Source organism: Tupaia chinensis, unplaced genomic scaffold, assembly GCF_000334495.1.
Source record: "Tupaia chinensis unplaced genomic scaffold, TupChi_1.0 Scaffold144336_1, whole genome shotgun sequence".
Taxonomy (NCBI): Eukaryota; Metazoa; Chordata; class Mammalia; order Scandentia; family Tupaiidae; genus Tupaia; species Tupaia belangeri.
This window is the reverse complement of record NW_006204194.1, coordinates 684253-686417: the sequence shown is the minus strand read 5'-3', so window position 1 is coordinate 686417 and position 2165 is coordinate 684253. Positions and strand designations below refer to the sequence as shown.

General features: G+C 41.0%; 1 protein-coding gene across 1 annotated transcript in view; it reads right to left on the bottom strand.

Moving 5' to 3' along the window:
- The window catches only part of LOC102487121 (extracellular calcium-sensing receptor-like), a 37863-nt gene extending 37644 nt beyond the window's left edge, over positions 1-219 (bottom strand). The window contains exon 1 of the mRNA XM_006166791.1: positions 17-219. Within this exon, the coding sequence (XP_006166853.1) occupies positions 17-219 (203 nt within the window). The remainder of the gene's footprint in view (positions 1-16) is intronic.
- Between the last annotated feature and the right edge of the window lie 1946 nt (positions 220-2165).

The window sequence follows — 2165 nt, the reverse complement described above, 5'->3', positions numbered from 1 at the left end:
CTACAGTAAAAATTACCAGCTCTTGAAATCATCTGTGTACATCCAGGAGAGGCACCACTGAGTCCTCGCTGTCTCCTCAGAGACACTGCAAGCCCACGAGCAGCTGTGCTTGGGTCCCCAGGTCACCATTTTTGGAGAGAGGCCCCAGAAGTGTACCAGAGGCAAAAAGCCTCCTGAGCCTTCGTGCCTTGCCTGGCAGCATTTGGAGATGGGGGACATCTCCATAGCTTCAGGTGGCCCTGGGAAAATGCCTCCTGCTCAAGGGCTATTAGGGCCACTGCCTAGAGTGTCAGGCATGTTTGTCTTAGGAGGCAGCTCCAAGCCTGGCCCAGGCAGAGCTAGTGCATCTGTAGAGAGGAGCCTGAGAGTCCAGGTCCAAGCAGGGGAGGGCGAATGGATCCACAACTGCCTAAGGCAGAGCAGGAAACTTAGCACTTACAACCCCATGAGATGTGCCCACATTTCTCTTTGCAAGAAGAAAAGATGCTCAACACCATTGCCTTGAAGACATGCAGATTATATCCACAGTGAGGTAGATACCTTCACACCTACTAGGATGGTTGTAATTTTTAAAATTAAACATAATATCAAACAAAAAGGAAAATAAGTGTTGATGAGGATGTCAAAAATTGGAACTTTTGCATATTGCTTGTGGAAATTTCGTTTTAGAATTATTTATTTAGTTAATTCCACTTATTTAATTCCATTTATTACTGTTTCTTAGATTGACCAGAGAGAAACAGAAAGGGAAAGTTGGAAAGCAAGCCACCAGGTCTAGGACTTTAACCACAGTCATCCATTTAGGAGCCCAACGCCTTAATCACCACACCACCTACCAGCTCCACTTGTGGGAATTTAAGATAGTGCAGCCACTCTGGAAGATAATGACATAGACATTCACAAAGTTATATGTAATATACCTTAACAAAGCTGTAATTTAAAAAACAGAATAGATGACAAAAATCAGATTAAGGTGGGACATTACACAGTTCATCACTTTGGACCAATCAACATATTAGAAAAATGAACTTCTGTGTCCTTCCTAGAAGTGGGAAGTGGGATTCATGAAGGTACTTGGTTTGGCTGTAGAGGACATTATCTATCTTAAAATATTTTATATCAGGCAAAAATTCTCAACCATGGCACTATTCATATTCTGCACAACATAATTGTGGGTAGGGGCTGTCCATTGTGCACTATAGAATGTTCAGCGGCATCCCTAGCTCCTCCCAGGTAGATGCCAAAGTGACACCCTTAGTCCCAAGTTGTGATAAATAAAAACCTCTCCAAATATTGCCTGGTATTTCATGCAGGCAGCATGGGGAGGAGACCCAAAGGCAGCTGAGAACCACCGCATTACAGAATACAGGTTTCCGGCTTCTGCCTCAGATCAAAAGATTCTGCACCACTGGGCTGGAACTTGCTCAGATAAACATGGTCTAAGGACTGGGCTGTAGCTAGTCCTTGGCTAAGGTTATGCTCTCTGGTTCACTACAGTCCCCACGTACCTTCTCGCTCCTGAATTCCTAGATTGAATGGTAATGTTTCATGTTGGTCTGAAGTCCATCTCTCCTTTTTCTTAGGAATATTTTAAAAATAAATTTATTTTAGATATGTTAATCTTGTTGTAATGTTTAGTTTCCACCGTACTCTTACTTCAATACATGTTTAAGTTATTTGTTCTAAATTTGATGTCTTGAGTAATGTGTAAAAAGTTTTAGAGACAAGACTTATTAGATGTGTTTAAAATATGAACATTCTACTCAGAACTATTCAGAAGCCATTTCAAGTCAACAATTCTTGAAACCACATAATCTAACATTAATATTAATTTTCTCAATGGTTTTTTTTTTTCAGTCTGAAAACAGCCACTGTTTATTTACTGACCAGATTACAAAAACGATCATGGTGGATACCTTAGTTCATCCTTCTAATAAGTCTGTTGATCTGGTCTTCCCTGTTGCCAGCATCTCTACCTTCTACAAAATGGGTGGTCTTTTTCTTCATTCCACCCCGTGGAGAAGATAATTTGAAGGACCAAAGGAAGTTATTTGCTTCTTTAAAGCGTTTTCCAACAGGATAGATTTCATGAATCAGATCCTCCATGCATATGATGCCGAATTTACCAAGAGATCGCGCAATCAAAGAGTTATCTGTCAAAGCAA